General features: G+C 41.7%; 1 protein-coding gene across 1 annotated transcript; it reads right to left on the bottom strand.

Moving 5' to 3' along the window:
• Positions 1-6,050: 6,050 nt before the first annotated feature.
• On the bottom strand, positions 6,051-18,731 carry slc13a5b (solute carrier family 13 member 5b). Its single transcript, XM_023979966.2, has 12 exons — positions 18,036-18,731; positions 16,333-16,461; positions 15,178-15,314; positions 14,573-14,790; positions 14,199-14,373; positions 13,956-14,078; positions 13,609-13,821; positions 11,980-12,086; positions 11,713-11,834; positions 10,468-10,629; positions 8,219-8,356; positions 6,051-7,964 (listed from the first exon to the last, which is right to left on the bottom strand). The coding sequence occupies exons 1-12, from the start codon at positions 18,135-18,137 to the stop codon at positions 7,839-7,841; spliced, it is 1,752 nt and encodes a 583-aa protein (XP_023835734.1). The 5' UTR covers positions 18,138-18,731; the 3' UTR covers positions 6,051-7,838.
• Between the last annotated feature and the right edge of the window lie 1,080 nt (positions 18,732-19,811).

Here is a 19,811-nt window from a genome sequence, read left to right as displayed (position 1 = left end):
CAAAGTGTGGTTTTTAAAAAGAAGTGTATAGTTTTTACAAGAGTGTTTAATTTTGCAAAGGATCTGTAGTGTTTTGCTAATTGGGTGTGTGGTTGTGGTAATTGTGTGTAGTGTTTTGAAAACAGGGGCCCTGTTTTGAAAATCGTGCTTAAGCAATCAAAAAAAACTGTAATGGTATCTGTTGCTTTTATACAAGTCTTACTATTCGAAAGTTTTCTTAATTCTTGCTCAAAAACTGTGGCTTATTTTTCAAATTGGCATGTTTCGTTTTTAAATGTCTGCGCAAGAGTGAAGGTTTCATTGAGTTGTGAGAGTACTGTTGCACATATAACACACTGTGGCTGAGGAAAGGCACTACTCCCAATAATAGTGAACACCAAATCAATGTAGTTGTCATCATATTTGCGTCTCTTCGATGGTCCAACGTCCCTGTCTGTTGTTCGGTGCTTTCCCGGGTAAGGGGGCTACATACGGACCGTTAGTGGAATTCCCGTGAGAGAGTAACGGTTAATGTGATTCGATGTTAAATATTTGACAAGGCTACCTGTATTTGACATTGTGTTGTTCTTTCGCTGAACACTAGATGGTTTCATTTTATTTTTGGTAGTGAAACGAGGTTACTCAGGCGAGAAAAAAACATCACCCAAATGTATAGCCCCGGTGGAAAATATAAATATATTGTGAAAATGTGAATCACATTTTTATTTGGCGTACCCCCGACGGCATTCCCCAGTTTGGGAATACATGTTCTGGAGCATAAATTTGGCTCAGTAGCTGATCACCGACTGAGCAGACAAATAATGAGTAGTCATGATTTGGAGATCAGTCAGTCTTTTGTGGGCGACTGCAATATAGTCGATTTCAAAAACGACCAGGCAATTTTAACAATGACATTTACAAAGGTTACAAAAGCTGCAAAAGCCTCTGAAAGAAAGTCGATGGTAGGTGCCAGTCCCATCAGTTGAAAGATCAAACATATGAGGCACTAGACACCTGAGGGGTAACACTTCCTGTGGTTACCTTACTGTAGACTCAGAGTATGACCCAGTGAACACAGTAGTGTAGATAATAGTGCCTGACTAAAAGTAACAGAGACCTTGCAGCCTAATGGGCCTTTAAGACAATTTCAAGTATGTTTAAAACACACTTAAACCATGAGCCATAGGTATCATACAATCTTGTGCTATCTAGAACCAAAAAGGGTTCCATGGCTGTCCTTTGGTTCCAGGTAGAACCCTTTTGGTTCCAGGTAGAACCTTTTGAGTTCCATGTAGAGGGTTCTACATGGAACCACAAAGAGTTCTGCCCCACAAATAGGATATACCTGGAACCAAAAAGGGTTCTCCTATGGGGACAGCCTCAGAACCCTTTTGGGAAAAAAATTCTAAGAGTGTGTACTGTGTAGGTCTACATTTTACACTGTTTGACATTGTATGTACAGTGTTTTGCTTTGTTTTGTTTCATATTCATGCTTACAATAGCTCTTATAATGGGATGGAGACTTATATTCATGGAGACATTACATTTGGTTATTCCAATTTAGTTGTGTTGAAAACCAATTGATTGTCAGAGAATTGATTGTCTCGGGTCAGCGTCAACTCAATTTGGGTACCAAGGACACAAAGAAAGGTTTTTTGTCCCACTGTCTTGGCTCTGTCCTTTTTAGCTTGGATGAGAGAAAATTCAATGAGTTAAGAATGTCTGGTTCATTTAATTTGGCCTGTGGGAAAGCATCAAACACTATCTTCTGAGTGTGAGTAGAGGTTGCTTCTATCAGACAGGCCACATATTGTCTGCTTTAGTAACTGATACAGTGGATAAGTAGGGGGGCAACAGAAGCTTAGACATCCTGTAAGGCTGATCTATGAAACTCTCTCCATGTCTGAATCAGCATGACTCAGTGGATACAACGTAGGTGTATCAGGTACACAGATACCACACAAAGCTCCCATTTTTCTTGTCCTCACAGACATTGACTTTTGCTGTGTCTGAGCTGAGGTAATATATATTACTTTGGAGGTCCCAAGTGACCCTAACATGCACCATTGAACAACTATGTGTCTTATTGTCCAGTATGAAATAGTGTTCAATAGCACACACATGGTTAACAACACGAGTTCTGCTGTGCTGTGTAAATTTACCAAAGGGCTTTACTTGTCTATAGAATATTTTTTTATGCAACCTCAGCAAAGAATATAGCCACCATTCTCCTTTTCTTACTGAACACTTAAATGTATATATAGGTAATAATAGAGGCTATGATACATGAGGACTTGTTTCAATTGGATAATGAGTGGGTGTTGCAGTGGCAGCAGAGAGAGAGAAAGGCACTATAATTACATAAGCTTCTACCCCCTTAGGACGTTAGATCATAGTTAGATCACAGTGATCTGAGCTGTACTATACACCCAGCTACTCCTTAAGCATCTAACATTTTAAATTCCCAAGACTGTGGTCAAGGTCAGGGCTTAGCTAAGATATTATATTTTCTTTCTTCCTTCCTTCCCTTTCTCAGTCTCCTCTCTGCCCCTTGAGGTTTCAATCCTTCTCCATAGCCCACAATAAAGTGCAGTTTTGGGATGTTTTAGCTGTCAATGGCCATATCGTCTTGTAGAATTCAACCATTAAAAACCTGTAGGGTGTCTGTGAAATGTCTGCTGTCTTGTCTAGACTGTGAAACATGCCCTCTCTATACAATTCTTTCATGTTAGTGAGATGTTTCACCAGGTCTCCACTGTGTGTTGTATTGAAGTGGAGCTATAGCCTTGGATACTATCAATAGGAGGTTGTGAAATTGACTATTTTGTCTGTACAACAATACAGGGTTTCTAGTGAATCTCCTGACCTCACCAGGTTCATGCAATCTCTCTGTGACGGGACAGTGACACATTCTGTTCTCTCTCCCCAGGTAGAGCCATTCAGCCAAAGCCTGTGCTGTGTGTGTGTACTGTGCACTAAGTTTATGGGATCATGTGGGCCTATGTACCAAACCACAAATCACTGGGAAAAGGAGCAGACGAAAACAATAGTACTGTCAGAGTCAGCTGTGAAACTCTGCATGTTTTAGTCATGAAGTTGAGGAATAGCTAAGGAGTAGCCGAGGAGGACTGCTACTGAAACGTTGTCATCTCCTGCTTGCTGTTCAAACACGTTCTCTAGAGCCCCGTTTATAGCTGAATCTAACATGCGTCCTTTGTCTTGATCTTGTCCACATTCTGATTGTATCCACATTTTTAGACAGGTGTAGGCGATTAAAAGACTCATTGTGATGTAATCAGACCTTTTTTGACCATCTCCGCAGGTAGTTAGGGACTTATTGTATCTGGATCAATCATGTGTAAACAGATATGGATGGTCAAACCATTTAAATCATCATTATACCAGTCTCTAAAATCATTGACAGGTAGCACCATTGACTTATGGCCTCAATAATTGTCTTAAAATAAAAACATGCATGTTATTTTGAAATGTAAATATCTGTCAAATAATCTGCATACAGGGAGGCACCAGGAAATCAGGGAACCTGGAATCTCCCCCACATTTAGTCAGGAATATGAATAAATGTACAGTATTTCATACAAAGGGCTTACTTTGATCATAACTTACAACATTTATTCCTATGATAGTTGTTTATAGGTCTCAAATAAACTCAGGAAAAAAAGAAACGTCCTCTCACTGTCAACTGCATTTATTTTCAGCAAACTTAACCTGTGCAAATATTTGTATGAACATAACAAGATTCAACAACTGAGACATAAACTGATCAAGTTCCACAGACATGTGACTAGCAGAAATGGAATAATGTGTCCCTGAACAAAGGGGGGGTCAACATCAAAAGTAACAGTCAGTATCTGGTGTGACCACCAGCTGTATTAAGTACTGCAGTGCATCTCCTTCTCATGGACTGCACCAGATTTGCCAGTTCTTGCTGTTAGATGTTACCCCACTCTTCCACCAAGGCACCTGCAAGTTCCCAGACATTTCTGCAGGGAATGGCCCTCACCCTCACCCTCAGATCCAACAGATCCCAGACGTGCTCAATGGGATTGAGATTCGGGCTCCTCGCTAGCCATGGCAGAACACTGACATTCCTGTCTTGCAGGAAATCACGCACAGAACGAGCAGTATGGCTGGTGGCATTGTCATGCTGGAGGGTCATGTCAGGATGAGCCTGCAGGAAGGGTACCACATGAGGGAGGAGGATGTCTTCCTGTAACGCACAGCGTTGAGATTGCCTGCAATGACAACAAGCTCAGTCCGATTATGCTGTGACACACCTCAACAGACCATGACGGACCCTCCACCTCCAAATCGATCCGGCTCCAGAGTACAGGCCTCGGTGTAACGCTCATTCCTTTGACAATAAACGTGAATACGACCAGACAAAACCTTTACTCATCAGTGAAGAGCACTTTTTGCCAGTCCTGTCTGGTCCAGCGACGGTGGGTTTGTGCACATAGGCGACGTTGTTGCTGGTGATGTCTGGTGGACCTGCCTTACAACAGGTCTACAAGCCCTCAGTCCAGCCTCTCTCAGCCTATTGCGGACAGTCTGAGCACTGATGGAGGGATTGTGCGTTCCTGGTGTAACTCGGGCAGTTGTTGTTGCCATCCTGTACCTGTCCCCAGGTGTGATGTTTGGATGTACCAATCCTGTGCAGTGTTGTGTACACGTGGTCTGCCACTGCGAGGACGATCAACTGTCCGTCCTGTCTCCCTGTAGCGCTGTCTTAGGCGTCTCACAGTACGGCTTGCAATTTATTGCCCTGGCCACATCTGCACACGCAGGGACCCTGGGCATCTTTCTTTTAGTGTTTTTCAGAGTCAGTAGAAAAGGCCTCTTTAGTGTCCTAAGTTTTCATAACTGTGACCTTAATTGCCTACCGTCTCTAAGCTGTAGTGTCTCAATGACCGTTCAACAGGTGCATGTTCATTAATTGTTTATGGTTCATTGAACAAGCATGGGAAACAGTGTTTAAAACCTTTACAATGAAGATCTGTGAAGTTATTTGGATTTTTACGAATTATCTTTGAGAGACAGGGTCCTGAAAAAGGGACATTTCTTTTTTTGCTGAATTTATAACTCTTTATTCTATAGGGGTTATAATGAATTTGTCACGTTCTGACCATAGTTCCTTTGTATTTTCCTTTGTTTTAGTGTGGTCAGGGCGTGAGTTGGGTGGGTAATCTATGTTTTCTATTTCTGTGTTGGTTTCCTGTGTTTGGCCTGATATGGTTCTCAATCAGAGGCAGCTGTCAATCGCTGTCCCTGATCGAGAACCATATTTAGGTAGCCTGTTTTCTGTTGGGTTTTGTGGGTGATTGTCTACGTGTAGTGTTTTGTGTTCAGCACTTTTTTCTATATAGCGTCACGTTCGTTTTGTTGTTTTGTAAAGTTTGGTGTTCTTCGTTATAAATAATAGAAGATGTATTCATATCACGCTGCGCCTTGGTCCTCCTCTCTTTCTCCCGAAGACGATCGTGACAGAATTTAAGGTTACAATGGGTTTCTTTACATTCCAGGACCTGCTGGGAAGAACATAACTCAAGCATACAAAATAATACATTCAAAAAACTCTTGACATTCCTGCTGGCACAGCTCCCCTCCGTCTATATATTTAAAACTGCACTCTAAGTCACGCTCTGTAGAGCTAAGCAATGTCTTCAATCTATTTGAGAATAGGTCATTTCTTTATATATAAAGAAAGGTACACAGTGATCTTGGCTGCATTTAACAATGCTTCTGCCCAGACTGAAAGGTGGACATGCCACAGTAGGTTTTCACAATGTTCCTGGGAGGACAGCATTTCATGTTCGATTCTCCTTGAAAGAATTTGTCCTGGGTTAGTGGTCCATTTTTCAAGACAACCAACAATTTCCAATTTCATTATGTAACTAATGGCACATGGCTGAATGAAGTTATTAGGAGCAACTTAGTTTTGATAACATTATGCTTCACAGGCAACACTAACAAAATGTACAGTTTTTTGTGTGAAAGTGATTGTTTTATATACACATAACAATTATGGAAAAAAATACATATTTGGTCCGTTAAGATGAATACATATTTTATTTTCCTATAAGACACTGTACAGAGATGTATTTTGTCATTTGTATTACACTGGGCTGAACTACACTCCAATGTATTTTGTAACAAGATACTTTCAAGAGCTGTACAGTAATTAGTATTTTCATCTTGTATAGCGGTTCACCATTTTGTGGCTCCCTTTCACCTTGCATTGGTATCAGAAGTCTAACAGCACTATGGTGTGGTCTGCTAAATGAACTAAATATAAATGTGTATGTAAAAATGGACAATTGCAAAGCAAGCAGAGTATTATTCTAATGAGCTTCGCCCCGAAAAAAAGGTTTTGTGTAAAAGGGACACAGCTTTGTCAAAATTGACTTTTCATAGCAGGTTTAGGAGGACTTACGCAGTAGGTTAGGAGAATTAACTTATTAGCAGGTTAGAAAATTAGGTTAAGCTGTATCCCATCTAGACATGACCCCGAAACAAGGCCAATAATAATACACAGTGTACTTTGCAGTTCAGTTTGGTATGTTCATTTTCACATATGCAGTCAGTGCATTCACCTAAGGTAGATAAATAACAACATATCACAGTCACAGCAAGTAAAACGTTTCTGTAACCGTTACTGAGAATGTTGTTGCAGTTCTGGCCAGCAACTTGCAAATCTATTTCTGTATTTTAAAATACAAAATACATGTAATTTAATTAAATACATTTCAAAATACAAGTATTTTGTAGTTTATTTTGATACATTGATCTTTATGGTATTTTGTAATTGTATTCTGTAATTGTATTCTGTAATTGTATTTTGTAATTGTATCTTGTCATTTTTGCCCATCTCTGACTGTACATGCAAGCAGCCCAGACATTACCTTTGACATTTTGTCAATTTCAGAGGGTGCAATAGCAAGCACCATATACAATACACTATAAACTATATTACATCTCATAAATATACAACTTTTGATCAAGATAATATACCAATAATTCAATAAAAAGTATTGAATTACATATTATAGTACTGTTAAAGCAAAGGAGAAACATCAAAGTGTCAGCACACAGTAACCATCGTACAGTATATTCACATATCGGAGTTTTCAATATGTTTTGCATTTTCCAGCCCCAATGATTTCAAGTTTAGAAAAGTGTGTACAGAGGGATCTCAAGTTATACAGTCATACAGTATTCAAAGTTCAAATGGGGTCGGAAGTACAATGCACCATGTTTCACCATTGACTACGAGCAAAAGTAAAACAAGTTAATATAAGACTATAGATGAGCAGAGAGCAGAGAAGATGACATTATTTGGTCATGGAAACATAGTTCAGAAGCTGTTTTGTGCAAATTAACAGTTTATCAAAAATCTTAAACCCCAAATGGATTTCAACTATGGGTCTTGAGATATAAACACACCAACAAATATGAGACAGAACCTTCTTCTGAGAGTGAGAAGTTGAGAACATGATAATGCGATGGAGATAATACTTGGGCATTTTAAATGGAACTGGACATACTCTGTATAACACATTACAGCATTAAAGGTACAGTAGTGCTACTTTTAACCTCATTCTTCTCTCCAGTTAAACTCATCCTCCAATCCACCCACCCACCCACTCATCCATCCATCCATCCATCCTCTCTTTCCACAGGGTGATTCAAGTGTCCTTTGTAATGGAAGCTATGTGGATTTTCTCCCAACAACCTAACACGACCAGTCACGTTGGTGCCTTTCTCGCCAGAGGTCCATGGCACATTAGGGGCCCTCTATGTGCATTCCTCATGGTGTGGACCGGGGCCCCTTGTTGCCCTCAAACACCAGTAGTGTTGGCCCAAGTAGGGAAGGTGTCTAGGTGGAACATGGCCCTGCCCCAGCTGTTGATGGCCAGAGTGATGCACAGGATGCCGATGATGTTCATCACTATACCTGTCCTAGCCTGGGAGAGAGCGGGGAAGTAAAATGAGGTGCAACGAATTTCAAGTTCTGTTAGCAATCATTGAAACAGGAGAAGGCAATCAAGTGATCTGTGGCCCAGGACAATTGTCCTCAAATTATTTGTAAATGGCACATTAAGAAGTTTCCTAAATTGATTTAGGATTTGTTTGCTATTATTTATTTTTGTTAATGAATAATAAGATAGACAATTCACTAGATTATATTATCTTTATAAAATGATGTACTGTAACTCACCATGTCAGAAACCTTGAGGTAGCCGTATGAGAAGACGATAGCATTGGGTGGTGTGGCCACAGGTAGCATGAAGGCAAAGGAAGCACTGAGAGTACAAGGCACCATGACGTACAGAGGATTCATTCCAATGGACTGGGACTGAGATAAACACACAGACAGACACACATCTTTAGCTGTCTGAGCCTGGGCTGAGGAGGACACTCTTACTATGAGTCCCAAATGGCACACGTTTTCCCTACATAGTGAACTACTTTTGACCAGAGGCCATGCACCCTAGTCAAAAGTAGTGCACTATATATGGAAATATGGCGCCATGTGGGACGCATCCATAATGACAACACTCAAGTCTGCTTTGGTGATTTTAGTGTTTGTAATTCTAGGGTTCAAAATCGTCCATTAGGCGTGTGTAATTAAGATGTAATTCTTATGCATGCATGTTGTTTGGGGTCTAAGTCATGGCAGGCAAAATGGAAACGCACCACAGAAACGCATCCATAACGGTGTAGAACCACATTGTAATAGCAAAACATAGATTAGAATGTAAGCCTCGGTAGAGTTGAATATTATCCCCCAAAAATTCACACGACAGTAATTAGTTTGAAAATGATTACTGGCTGAGATAATTTTTCGTGTCATAATTCTCATCCCTCTGTCAGGACCTTCCTCAACAGATATAATGGATGTTATATCATTTAGTTGGATTCATTTTTGTAGTCTGGAAAGACAATACAGACATAAACCAAGCAGCTAGACACAAAAGCACACGTCCTAGCAGCCTCTCTTTCCCAGACTTCACTGTAACTAGTAGTTGGTTCACTAACCCCATTTTTCTTCCTCTTCTTCCCCTCTTTCACTCACCCTTTTCTATACTTATGTCATCTTCATGCACTCCTGTTGGCTTTGACCTCAATAAATCCTTCTCTCTATACCCAAGCTTGGCACATTCCGGCATGGCCCAGCTTGGGTCCTCTCTGAGTGCTTGGGCACTGGGCACAGTGATACCATTCATCAGCGTAGATGGGGGTTGGCACCAGGACAAGCCACAGAGCTCAATTGGTGTGTTTGGCAGGGTGGCTATAGAAGGAGGGGCCCAGGGAAGGGGACCAAATATATTCATCCCAAATGACTAACAACTACAGTCCAGGGCAACCAAACAAGGACATGTAGGCCGGCTTCCACTGGGAGTAGTTTCAATGCTGCACTCCTATAGGGGAGATTTCTGATTGGGCTTACACTGGTAAGCACTGTACTTCACATCAAGGAGCTACAGTGTTCAAGCCATTGAAAGTACTGCTGAGGTATGTACTGTACGTGTCCGCGTGTCAGAGCAGTTTACCAGACTGGATAGCTATTGTATTCCTGCTTCCAGTTGTGTAATACTGTAATATTGTGTAGTAGTGTAGCATTGTGTAGTATTGTAGTATTGTGCAGTATTGTGGAGTATTGTAATAGTGTGTAGTATTGAATAGTATGGTGTAGTAGTGTAGTATTGTGTACTAGTGTATAGTAGTATAGTATTTTGTAGTATTGTAATGTAGTATTGTGAAGTATTGTGTAGTATTGTGTAGTGGTGTAGTATTATGTAGTGGGGCTGTTACATCTGCTTCTGCCACGCCCTCTACTGCTCATCCTGTGTCTCCTTGACCTGCCGCCACTCCCCAGTGCTCTCTCCCTCTCTCTCTCTCTCTCTCTGTGAGATTGTGTGGGCGGAGACAGGTGTGCTGGAGTCAGAGCCGATCGCCACCAGCTGCAACCTGTTCCATAATCAAGACCTCTACAAATACTCAGTCCTGCCACTTCCACACTGCCAGATCGTAATCTCTGCTCAGTCAGTCTACGCTTCTAGCCGTTTGTTACTATTTAGATCCTGTTATCTTGTTGTGCCTGTTTTCCTTGCCTGATGCTGTTTTCCTCTCCGCTACAGTTCAGCCCGCTCTGACTCTCTGTCTCGTCATCCTGCTACTCTGTCCTGGATTCCCCACTCTACTACTCCCTTGGATTCCCCTCCGGATCTGCTTACCCTGTCCCAACCCCTCTCGCTCCAGCCTCAGCCTCCGCACCTGGTTTCCTGCAACCCGCCCGAGCTTCCCCTGACCTGCACTCCATCTTCCCCCTGTGTTTCATTTAATACCTTGGTTACTTCATCCCAGTCTCCTCGTCTGAGTCTGCTCTTGGGTTCCCCTGTTCCACTCCACCTAACAAGGGCCTAGTATTGTGTTATTAATACAGAGCTGTGTGTTGAGTCTTACCATTGAGGCGAGGACAGGTAGGAAGAGAGTGGCAGTGGCCACATTACTGGTGCACTCTGTGAAGATGGCGATCAGCAGACACAGGATGATAGCGATGGCCCAGGGTGGGATGGTGTGGAGGGGAGTCATCTGGTCCCCCATCCACATAGACAGACCTGACTCCTGCAGGAGCATGTACAAAACCATGCAATCAGTCTCAAACAACCATGGCACTCTTCTTATGGTGTCGGATACATAACCAGACTCACATACATCTACACATGTACAGGTACTGTAACTACCAAAATAAAGGAAACACTTGAGTAAATGAAGCAGGCGCTTCAACACAGTTTTGGTTCCTGAATTAAATAAGCAATTAACATCCCATCATGCTTAGGGTCATGTTTAAAAATGCCCAGTTGTCCATTATTTTGGCTACCATGGTTAGAAGAAGAGATCTCAGTGACTTTGAAAGAGAGGTTTCAAAGGGGCATAGGGGGTTTAAAGTGTGTGTGTGTGTGTATTTGTGTTTGTATGTGTCTCAGTCACTGGAACTCAACCCAATTGAACACTTATGGGAGATTCTGGAATGGCGCCAGAGACAGTGTTTTCCACCACCATCAACAAAACACCAAATTATTAAATTTCTTGTGGAAGAATGGTGTCGCATCCCTCAAATAGCGTTCCAGACAATAGTAGAAACTATGCCAAGGCACATTGTGCTCGTGGTGGCCTAACGCCCTATTAAGACACTTTATGATGGTGTTTTGTTTCCTTTATTTTGGCAGTTACCTGTACATACTTTAGTGGCTAAGTAAGCAGCTAATATGTCACCTGTGTCATCCCACATTATGTGCCCTATGTTTCATCGTACTTGGGAAGTGAACAGGGTGGAGCTGTGTTGACTAATCAAAAATGTCCCTTTGTCACAATGATCCTGATGAAATATGGGATGATTCAGTTCCCCGTGAGGATCTGACTTTTTTGGTTAAAAAGTTTCTGTGGAAAGCGAATAAAGATTATACCGTAGAGATATAGAATTTTTATGTGAGCCAGTTTGCTACAGCAGGAAAATAATCCTGCAGCAACAGGAAATTCATTATTATGTGGATTATAATTCATGTACATTTTTGTAGGGGTTGAGACATTTTTCGTATAAACTTCAGAAGCCTTTTTAAACCTCAAATACACTACAAGTTTTACATTGCCAGGATGTCAGGAAAGTTCCCCTGCAACAGTTCCCCTGCAACAGGCACTGTCTCTCACCTCGCTGCCCTTGGCCAGGGCGAACCCTCCCCCCAAGAGGAGAACAATGCTCCAGGGTAACTTCTTCTGGGCCACCTTCCAGGTCAGCAGAGCTGGTGTGGGGTCAGCTGGGTGTTGGTGCTCTGTAGAGAGGTTAACAAATCACTGTTACAGACATGCTATTGTAATGGTCTTCAAGTCTTCATATCCTTAGATACCAAAGTAGCATACTCAAGATCAGGTACCATGCTTGTTACATTTTATGTGTTGTTTAAAAACATGGTTTACCAGTGTCAAAGCTTTGGGACCTCCTGCAACAGAAGCGTGGGGGCTTGGAAGGCAGGACGAAGAGAAGGACAGCGATGAACACTGCCACTGTGGCATCAGTTACATATCTGGAGGGAAGAATAGATAAAGATAGGATGGTTATCTGTCAGCATTCAGACACACATTTCATGTTTTCTTGCTTATTTTTTCTTGTGAAGTATTGAAGTATATGGGAAGTGAGATACACCACATGACCAAAAGTATGCTTGTCAAACATCTCATTCCACAATCATGGGCATTAATATGAAGTTGGTCCCCACTTTGCTGCTATAACAGCCTCCACTCTTCTGGGAAGGATTTCCACTAGAAGTTGGAACATTGCTGCAGGGACTTGCTTCCATCCAGCCACAAGAGCATTAGTGAGGTTGGGCTTCCCCATGTTGGAAGAATGTTGTGCGATTACGCCTGGCTCACAGTCGGCATTCCAATTCATCCCAAAGGTGTTCGATAGGGTTGAGGTCAGGGCTCTGTGCAGGCCAGTCAAGTTCTTCCACACCAATCTCGACAAACCATTTCTGTATGGACCTTGCTTTGTGCATGGGGACTTTGTTATGCTGAAACAGGAAAGGGCCTTCCCCAAGTTGGAAGAATGTCATTATATGCTGTTGCATTAAGATTTCCCTTCACTGGAACTAAGGGGCCTAGCCTGAACCATGAAAAACAGCTCAAGACCATTATTCCTCCTCCACCAAACTTTACAGTTGGCACTATGCATTGGGGCAGGTAGCGTTCTCCTGGCATCTGCTAAACCCAGATTCATCCACCGGACTGCCAGATGGTGAAGCGTGATTCATCACTCCAGAGAACACGTTTCCACTGCTCCAGAGTCCAATGGCGGCGAGCTTTACACCACTCCAGACGACGCTTGGCATTGCACACGGCGATCTTAGGCTTGTGTGCGGCTGCTTGGCCATGGAAACCAATTTCATGAACCTCCCGATCGACAGTTCTTGTGCTGACGTTGCTTCCAGAGGCAGTTTGAAACTCGGTAGTGAAGTGCCCCGTTCTGTGAGCTTGTGTGGCCTACCACTTCGCAGCTGAGCCGTTGTTGCTCCTTGACATTTCCACTTCACAATAACAGCACTTACAAATAGCAGCACTTACAGTTGACCAAGGCAGCTCAAGCAGGGCAGAAATTTGACGAACTGACTTGCTGGAAAGGTGGCATATGACAGTGTCACGTTGATAGTCACTGAGCTCTTCAGTAAGGCCATTCTACTGCCAATGTTTGTCTATGGAGATTGCATGGATGTGTGCTCAATTTTATACACCTGTCAGCAACGGGTGTGGCTGAAATAGCCGAATCCACTAATTTGAACGGGTGTCCACATAGTTTTGTATATATAGTGTTTAATTGGTCAATGTAATGTTTTTATTACGGTCTCAAGTCTTCTTTGTATTGATTAGGGCTGCATCTCAAATGGCACCATATTCCCTTTATGGCTCACTACATTTGACCAGAGCAATATGGCCCCTGGTCAAACGTAGTGAACTATAAAGGGAATAGAATGCCATTTGAAAAGCATGCTAGACCTGTGAAATATGCTGTGTATGTACAGTGTAGTATGTATGAACAGTAAAGGGCCGTACTCTGCGTCAGCATTGAAGACGTATGTGGCCCAGCCTGCCACGAAGCCAGGATCTCTGGTGAACCACAGAACCACCAGACAACTGAACAGACCCAGCACACTCAGCTCTCCAAAAGACATGGAGCCCAGCTGACGATGCTGCTCCTTGATCACATTGTACACAGCTATCTCTTTCTCTGTCTTCACTGCCCCACAGCCCCACGTCTTCTTAAAACTGGGAATGGAGGGAGAGAAAGGGGTTAAGACTTAAAGGGTGACTTCAGTAGTAAATTGAATTCAGTAGAGTGATTCAAATGAGGATGATCTCTGACTGAAAGATAAAACATCATATTTTGATCTGAAACTCACTTGAATCCCATAAAGACAAACTGCAGCCAGAGCCAAGCCAGGGTCAGCATCAGAATCATGTTGGGGAAAGCAAAGCCGAACCAGGACGCAAAATTGATGACATCGCCATTGTTAGGAAACAGCCTGAGGGAAACATAAAATATTATTAACATTAACACATAAAGAAAAAGATGATTTGAAAGATACATGATTTGAAAGTACTGAAATACACTGAGGACACAATCCATAGTTGAAGGTACTCACTGGTTCATCTGTCCCTTGAGCACCAGGTTGGGGCCAGTCCCTGTGAGGGTGGCAGTGCCCCCGATGCTGGCAGCGTAGCACACACACAGCGTCATGCCCTTACACATCTTCTTCTGGTCTGCAGCCTCCTTACGCCGGATAGCCTCCACAAACGGGTCTAAACAGGTCACCACAACTGGACAAACATAGTCCAAATAGGAACGTTAACATAGCATAAATAGTCTCAAAGCAAACATTTGCAATGCACACTCCTCGTATATATGCTCCAGAATAAGCTTACATGGTCCCCGAGCTCATTCAACGGATAATAAACTCTTTCATTAAACTCACAAATGAACTGTTCATTAATTTGTCGTTCTCTGCTCAGTGCTCACCATGTCCCTCTGCCTGTTTCTCCGTCTGTTTGCTGTCAGTGGGGTCCTGAGGTTGGGGGTTCTCCTCAGCGCTGAGGATCACAGGCATCTCAGTCTCTGTGTAGTTGTTGAGCTGCTCCAGAACAGCCTGGACGATGGGCACCATCATGGCTGTGGTGGCTGTGTTACTGATCCACATGGACAGGAAGGCTGTCACCCCCATGAAGCCCAGCATCAGACTGGAGAGACAGGAAACCATAGAATGTGGAATAAGAATATTCTGTAACACTTTACTTAAGGAATAGCATACAGGTTAAATGCTTTATAACTTGTTATAAGCATGTATGAGCTTTTAGAATGTCTTAAGACAAAAAACGGATAAGTTAAAAGGCAAAATACACTCTGACACAGAGAGAGTGAAATGTTGGGTAATATGTCCTAATCATGTATAATGGCAAGGTTAATACAATATTATATACTGTACCTGTAGATAGTCATACAGATTAACTGATTTCCCTTCTCTAGAGATAGATATAGTCCCAAGAATAGCAAGGGATTTGTATTGATGGGTTAGTTAGTTAGCTAGTTCAGTCAGTCAGTCAGTTAGTTAGTTGAGGGTCACTCACAGAGCGGGGCGCACCCCAACAAAGAGCAGCACTCGGAGGGCAATGCGTTTGTGCAGGTTCCAGTGCTCCACTGCCACCGCCACCATCAGTCCTCCCACAAACAACATGTTGGTGTCCTTCAGGTACTGCATACACACCTGGAAAACACACACAGATAAGTGACTCATGGGTCCACGGTACATTTGTGTAAGCATATACAAACATCTACCAATACTGTAAACAATGTGCAGACACCATTGTGAAGTATACTGAACACAAATATAAACACAACAATTTCAACGATTCTACTGAGCTACAATTCATATAAGGAAATCAGTAAATTGAAATAAATTCATTAGGCCCTAATTTATGGATTTCACATGACTGGGCAGGGGCGCAGCTGTGGGTGGGCCTGGGAGGGCATAGGCCCACCCACTGGGGAGCCAGGCCCTGCCAATCAGAATTAGTTTTTCCCCACAAAAGGGCTTTATTACAGACAGAAATACTCCTCAGTTTCATCAGCTGTCCAGGTGGCTGGTCTCAGACGATCCCGCAGGTGAAGAAGCCGGATGTGGAGGTCCTGGGCTGGCATGGTTACACGTCGTCTGCGGTTCTGAGGCAGGTTGGACGTATTGCCAAATTCTCTAAAACAACGTTGGAGGCGGCTTATGGTAGAGAAATTAACATAAAATTCTCTGGCAACAGCTCTGGTGGACATTCCTGCAGTCAGCATGCCAATTGCACGCTACTTCAAAACTTGAGACATCTGTGAGATTGTGTTGTTTGACAAAACTACACATTTTAGAGTGGCCTTCTATTGTCCCCGGCAGAAGGTGCGCCTATGTAATTCATGCGGTTTATTCAGATTCTTGAAATGCCACACCTGTCAGGTGTATGGATTATCTTGGCAAAGGAGAAATGCTCACTAACAGGGATGTAAACAAATTTGTGCCCAAAATTTGAGAGAAATACGCTTTTTGTGCATATGGAACATTTCTGGGACCTTTTATTTCAGCTCATGAAACATGAGACCAATACTTTACATGTTGCGTTTATATTTTTTGTTCAGTATATATTTAATATTAGTAGGCTATTATAGAACAGTTTCATTAGACAGTTTTATAGTAATTTCATTCATCAGGTTATTGAGATGGCTTGAAATAGAGGCTGTCTTACATCTTTGGACTGCATGATGCCAAACATGGGGAAGAGGACAGCAGGGAGCAGGGCAGTGACAGCCAGCGGTAAGGCCTCTGTACACCAGTACACTGCCATCAGGATGATCACATAGGCACATGCTGCCTCCTGCACAACACATACATAGGATCCAACAGGTCACCAACAGGTCAGAACATCCAACACACCACAACACCTGGGAATGAATACTGCTGGCTCATACAGATGCAATATCTTAATTTGACCCTGCTTCTCACAGCAGGAAAACAATCCTGCAGAAAGGAAATGTTAATTATTATCTGAATTATAATTCATATAATTGTTTTTAGGGGTGGATACATTTTTTGTCAGGGCAGGTCTGACATTTTAAAGTGGAAATTACAAACCTTAGAAGCCTTTTCAAGTCTTGAATATACTACAATTTGCATTTCCTTCTGCGCAGGAATATTCTCTGCGACAACAGTGTGATCAAATTTAGATAGCAGATCAGTACTGCTGTTAGTGACAGGAAAATTATATGACACAAAAGTCACATTATATAATCCTAAATTGGAGAGATTATAGTTGATTGGGACTGAGGTATGTTGATTGGGGTTAAAGATCACTCTGTGTTGTAGTCCATGGCAGCACCTGTTAGTCTCTACTGTATACTGATCAGTCCACACGTATTACTCAGCAGTCCTCTATGATGCATGTGTGTGTGTGTGTGTGTGTGTGTGTGTGTGTGTGTGTGTGTGTGTGTGTGTGTGTGTGTGTGTGTGTGTGTGGTGTGTGTGTGTGTGTATGACAGATTAGGTATGATGACGTAGTTAGTATTGATTTTGATACACTGAAACTACACACCAAGGATAAGACAAAGATAACATGCTTATAGCCCCATGCGTGAGAACACATGATGCAGTGGTGGCAACACTAGGACCGAGTCTCCGCTTCGGTGGCATGTAAAGTATATGTTCCAAATGGCACCCTATTCTCTATGTAGTGCACTACTTTAGACTAGGGGCATGGTCAAAGTAGTGCACTATAGTGAATAGGGTGGCATTTGAAGAACCTATGACAGGAGGATTCAGTGTAACCAGTGTTCCCACGCTGGAGATGACCTGCCATATAGGGTTAAAACAACAGCATTAGACTACTGTCTTTGACACAGTCTCAGTGCACAGGGATGATGGGCGGCAAGTAACCTAGTGTTTAGGAGCGTTGGACCAGTAACCGAAAGGTTACTTGTTCAAATCCCTGAGCTGACTAGGTGAAAAATCTGTCAATGTGCCCTTGAGCAAGGCACTTAACCCTAATTGCTCCTGTAAGTCGCTCTGGATAAGAGTGTCTTCTAAACAAATATAAAAATGGTTCTACATAGCTTCTGCCATGCTGCAACTCACTGTTAAGGCTGCATCAACAGGTGCAAGGCTGAACAAAACTTATGCAATGACTAAATGTCTCTCAACCACAGAATGCAGTTAGACCTGCTTCAGTACATTTTCCAAAAAGTGTCTAATTGAAGGTTTAGGATCAATTTAATTATACAAACATCTCTGTAATAAAGTAAAGTATTCATAAATTACCAACCACTTTTGCATTTTACAAATCAAACAATATAATTAAACAACAATATAAAACCGCTTTCAAGATACATAAAATATATTTGAAACATAAAAACGCGTGTATGAATCTGTGCAAAACAAATGTGACAATCGACATACCTTTGTTCCAATGACTAAAGGCAGCGGGAGAAGAAGTAACGGGGTAGAGAATAGAACAATCTCATTCTTCAGATTCCGAAGGGATTTCAGAAATGCTGCCATCCTATGACTTTAGGAGATGCCGAGGCAAAGAAAGTTGGAGCACTAGAGACGGTCGTTTTACTTCGAGCAGGTCGGGGGAGGGGAGGAAGTGAAAGGGGGAGTCCCGCAGCTGATAATAGGAGAGGGAAGAGAGCTCACGAACATATAATGATGGGAGACAGGTGGAGAGAGAGAAGGCTAAACCTAGATTTAATGGTGGTGGGATCCTGAATACCTTTACCACAACGTTTTCAATAAACATCAGTTAAAATTTTCTTTCAGAGAGATTAAACATCAACAACAATTATGTAAACTATGACCAGTAATCTCAATATTTATTATCTAATATTATTGTACCTTCGATTATAGCTTTTTCAAATGGAACTGATAACTCAAATTCTGACAGAGAAATGAAACCCTGTACTAGCAGTACACCTAAAAAAAAAAAATTAAAAGTATGAGCACAAAAATTAACAGAAATTATAAACTTAACTTTCTTTACTCCCTAAAACTGATAGTGTTTGCAATTGTAGTGTCATGCTGTCCAGTGACCTTTCCCTGTATAGTCCTCTGGGTCTGCACAGACAGCAGTAATGATAATGTTCCCTTTGGTCTCCAAAGCTCTGTGGGTTATGACCCAGTATATGGGCTTTCCACTATCATGCCCAGTCACATTTCCGCTTCTTTTGAAGCCAAGTCTTACATGTTATTACAGAAAATGCCATAACTATTTGGACAAGATTCAATTTTTTTGTGCTTAGTCATTGCCCTTATAACATTAAAACATATGGAGTGTACCATACGTGTCATTCTCAAGATTAAACTTTATCTTAGTAGTAGCTCATTGAGATTGCGAGAGGCACAACAGAACATGCAGAAGATAGCCTACTGTTTTAGAGCGAACTAGCTCTATAGACAAACTATATGAGATATATGAGGTAATTGTATCTGTCCGGTGCAATACTTTATTCCAATCAGTGTTTTATTAGTTACAAATTATACGTATTTTTCCCACCACATAAGGTGGGATCCAGGATCACTGACTAACCCTGAGCTGATCTCAAAGGATCTTATATCGCCACCTTGTGGGTTTTCTGATTAGCTGCAGTTCAGTGATCATTAGGTCATTTGTTTGCGTACCTGGATTTGTGTGGCATGATTTGAATTCTGAAAATACCAGAATTTAACAGTAAATATAAGGGAATAAGCACTTTGTAATGTTTGTGAAGATTATTGTGTATGTTTAAGTGCGGTAAGTAACAGTAATGATATCTTTGTTTCTCTAGTCTACAACCACTGGCTGAGTGCTTGGCCTAAGTAACAGAAGCCCATTAGGACAGAATAAGCTTGACATGAAATTATAATTTGTTCATATCCATTTGATGGTTTCTTCTAATTTAGACGTACAAAATCACTACAGAGTTGACCTAAATCATTGATAGTACATTACATTATGAAAAATGTATGAATCAGGGCAAAAATGTCCAAAACTCACATAGGATTTTAACATGTTTAATGTAGCCTAATACACAATATTGCATTTTCATGATACATTTAATCCAAAACATCAGATAGAAATACTAGTATTTTTAATCAGCAGTAAACTTTATTAGAGAATGTGGGGCACCTCAGTGTGTTGTTTATTTAAAATTAAAATAAAGAAAAAATAAAAAAGTATTTGTATTTAAAAAAAAA

Source organism: Salvelinus sp. IW2-2015, linkage group LG4p (assembly GCF_002910315.2).
Source record: "Salvelinus sp. IW2-2015 linkage group LG4p, ASM291031v2, whole genome shotgun sequence".
NCBI classification, from domain to species: Eukaryota; Metazoa; Chordata; class Actinopteri; order Salmoniformes; family Salmonidae; genus Salvelinus; species Salvelinus sp. IW2-2015.
Note: the sequence above shows the minus strand (reverse complement) of the source record. Positions and strands in the feature narration are given on the sequence as shown.